This window comes from Eriocheir sinensis, chromosome 2 (genome assembly GCF_024679095.1).
Source record: "Eriocheir sinensis breed Jianghai 21 chromosome 2, ASM2467909v1, whole genome shotgun sequence".
Lineage (NCBI taxonomy): Eukaryota > Metazoa > Arthropoda > Malacostraca > Decapoda > Varunidae > Eriocheir > Eriocheir sinensis.
In genome coordinates this window covers 7,344,259-7,346,758 of record NC_066510.1, presented here as the reverse complement: position 1 = coordinate 7,346,758, position 2,500 = coordinate 7,344,259, and the positions used below count along the sequence as shown (strand labels likewise).

At 50.4% G+C, this 2,500-nt stretch overlaps 1 protein-coding gene across 1 annotated transcript in view; it reads right to left on the bottom strand.

Moving 5' to 3' along the window:
* Positions 1-2,500, bottom strand: part of LOC126998954 (homeobox protein HMX3-like) — an 18,328-nt gene that overhangs the window by 86 nt on the left and 15,742 nt on the right. Inside the window, exon 3 of the mRNA XM_050861247.1 lies at positions 1-1,445. This exon is cut by the window's left edge and continues 86 nt beyond it. Coding sequence (XP_050717204.1) covers positions 784-1,445 — 662 coding nt within the window. The 3' untranslated portion in view covers positions 1-783. The remainder of the gene's footprint in view (positions 1,446-2,500) is intronic.

Sequence of the window (2,500 nt, the reverse complement as noted above, 5' to 3'; positions counted from 1 at the left end):
AGAGGTATAACTAATGAGGATAAATATAGAAGGCATAGTTTTAAAACATTTAATAATCATTTAGTGATAATTTGGCATTAGGCTAATGATATGTACACTGCTCTTGGTGGGCCGGGTGACGGGGCGTAGCAGGCCCGTGGCGGCACACATTGGCCTGTTGCCGCCGCCGCCGCGTGCCGCAGCCACACGAGTAGTGTTGAGTCAGTCACCTGTGTGCGCTAACTCGGCTCAGGCTCACTAGCAGCTCTGCTTAAAATTAACATAATGGGAAAATATTTACTATCAATAAACGAAATTAATAAATATTTTCTTACAAAGAAGAATAAAAATCAATAAATATATTTAGCTATATTCAGTATATACAATTTACATCGATAATTTGTACACCCTCTTTGTCACTATGCTGAGGTAACACGTCACAACACATAACTAACAGAGGCTTGTCACTCACAATAACATCGACTCGGTTTTTATATTAATGGTTAACACGTATAGACGCAAAGAGCGGCAAGGAACCGTTCCGTGCAGCGTCCGTGCCACCGTCCTTAGCGTGCTGCAGTGTTGGCTGGGCAAGTGTGTATGGCTGCCATTATTACCAAGGCTTGGACCAGACGAATCCCTCATGAGCCACTTAGTGCGGAGATTGGATGATGGCAGAGGTTTTAGCAGGGTCCGTAACATAGAGTACCACCACTTTCAGTTTTATGTCGCTCTCTCACCACCAGTGACGAGATGTAGTACGGAGGCTGAGAGCCCGCCCGCCTACTTGATGAGCAGTAGCCCCTACACGAGGGAGGAGAGAGTGGGTCTCACGGGGGTGGGTGCCTGCACGGTGGTGGAGTAGCCCGAGGTGACAGGAGGGTAGTAGAGGGAGTATGGAGGGAGTGCGGGCTGAGGGGGCAGGGACGAAGGGGGAGGCGGTGCTGGTGGGGTATGGGCGGCTTCAGCGGAAGAAGAGCCGTCGTGATACAGTATGGGGACGCGCACGAGGCGCTGGGCTGCGTGGGCCATGTTTGCCGCCTCCAGCTCCGCCGCCAGCTGTCGCTTCCACTTGTTGCGACGATTCTGAAACCAAATCTTCACTTGCGTCTCGGTTAGATGGAGGGAAGCGGCAAGCCCCGCCCGCTCTGACGAGGACAAGTATCGCTTCATGTCGAATGTGCTCTCCAGTTGAAACACTTGAGAACGTGAGAACACCGTCCGAGTTTTCTTTTTGCGGCGTTTCCGATCTTCCTCAGCCTCGTCTTGTGCACCACCGGCCGTAGACGCCGACGAGCAGCCGATACCTCCTTCAGGGTCTCCTACCCGATGATCATCCCGTGAAGGAGTCGGGGGCGAGGGTGGGGGGGAAGGTGAACGTTGCCCTGGCGAGGGCGAGCGTGAACGAACTACCTCTACAGGAGCCTCGCTGCTGGGGCTCCCAGGGCCTCCGGCGGAAGGGGATTCTGCAAGACAACACAGCATATGACGTCACAAACTCAAAGGTTAAGTTGCACACACTTACATTTTCGTTCACTGTATGCAGATTCTTTTTAACAATAGTGGGTTAATCTGGTCACCCCTACGTCAAACACTACAGTATTAGTTTCTTTCATCATTCAAGTCTGTCCGCCCCACCAAACATCTTATTCCGGCAAAACTGTTCTCCAGCAGTTCTTTCACGTCTTTTTCACCTGGTATTTCAAGCTTCTGTTTGACGTGTTCCCATTACACTGATCTCCATGCCTCCTGCCTTAATTACTTCGATGTCTCAACATACATGCTCTCTACATGTCTCTGAATCTCACTTTTCAGACCTAACCTCAGTGTTAGGGAACTGCCGAACACTTGCCATAACTGATTCGGTGACTGGTACAGAGGCCTCGCATGTTATACATTAAAGTGATGGAACTCATGCCTCGAGAGGAGATGAGTCTTGGGGAGAAAATACCGTTCGCAATCAGACAAAATGGACTTGAGACATATGCAAGATGGGTATATAATTAAAAACTTAAAGCGAATGGAGGACTGGAACGCGACTGGGAGCGGTATCTTAATACAGGAACCAGACAAGGGGAGAAAAGAAGTGCGTAGTCAGTGAGGCAGTAATAATAACAAAAGTAAAAGAGAGCAATGATTCATTCGCTCGGTAACACACATGAGTGGAGCTCAGTGTGCGCCGGTGAGTGGATGAGAATGAAGAGGAGAACGAAGGGGAGGGAGGGAAGGACGGAGGGAGGAAAATGAGAGGAGGAGGGGGTAGGAAGAGGGGTAGGGAACTCGAGCAGACAGGCACCAATGTTCCCTCACTCATCACCCTTGTAATACACCTTACTACCTAAAACCTGCGTTCGCTTGCCTTGCGTGTGGCCTCGGCCGCTGAGCTACGTCTTGGCTAACAGGAAAAGCAAGCCAACAAAGGGAAGCAAGTACAAGCTTGCCACTCGACTACAGGAAACGCCGCGGGGCCGAGTCAGAACAATACAAGACGAGGCCTAACTTAAAACTCAGCCCGCGTGCG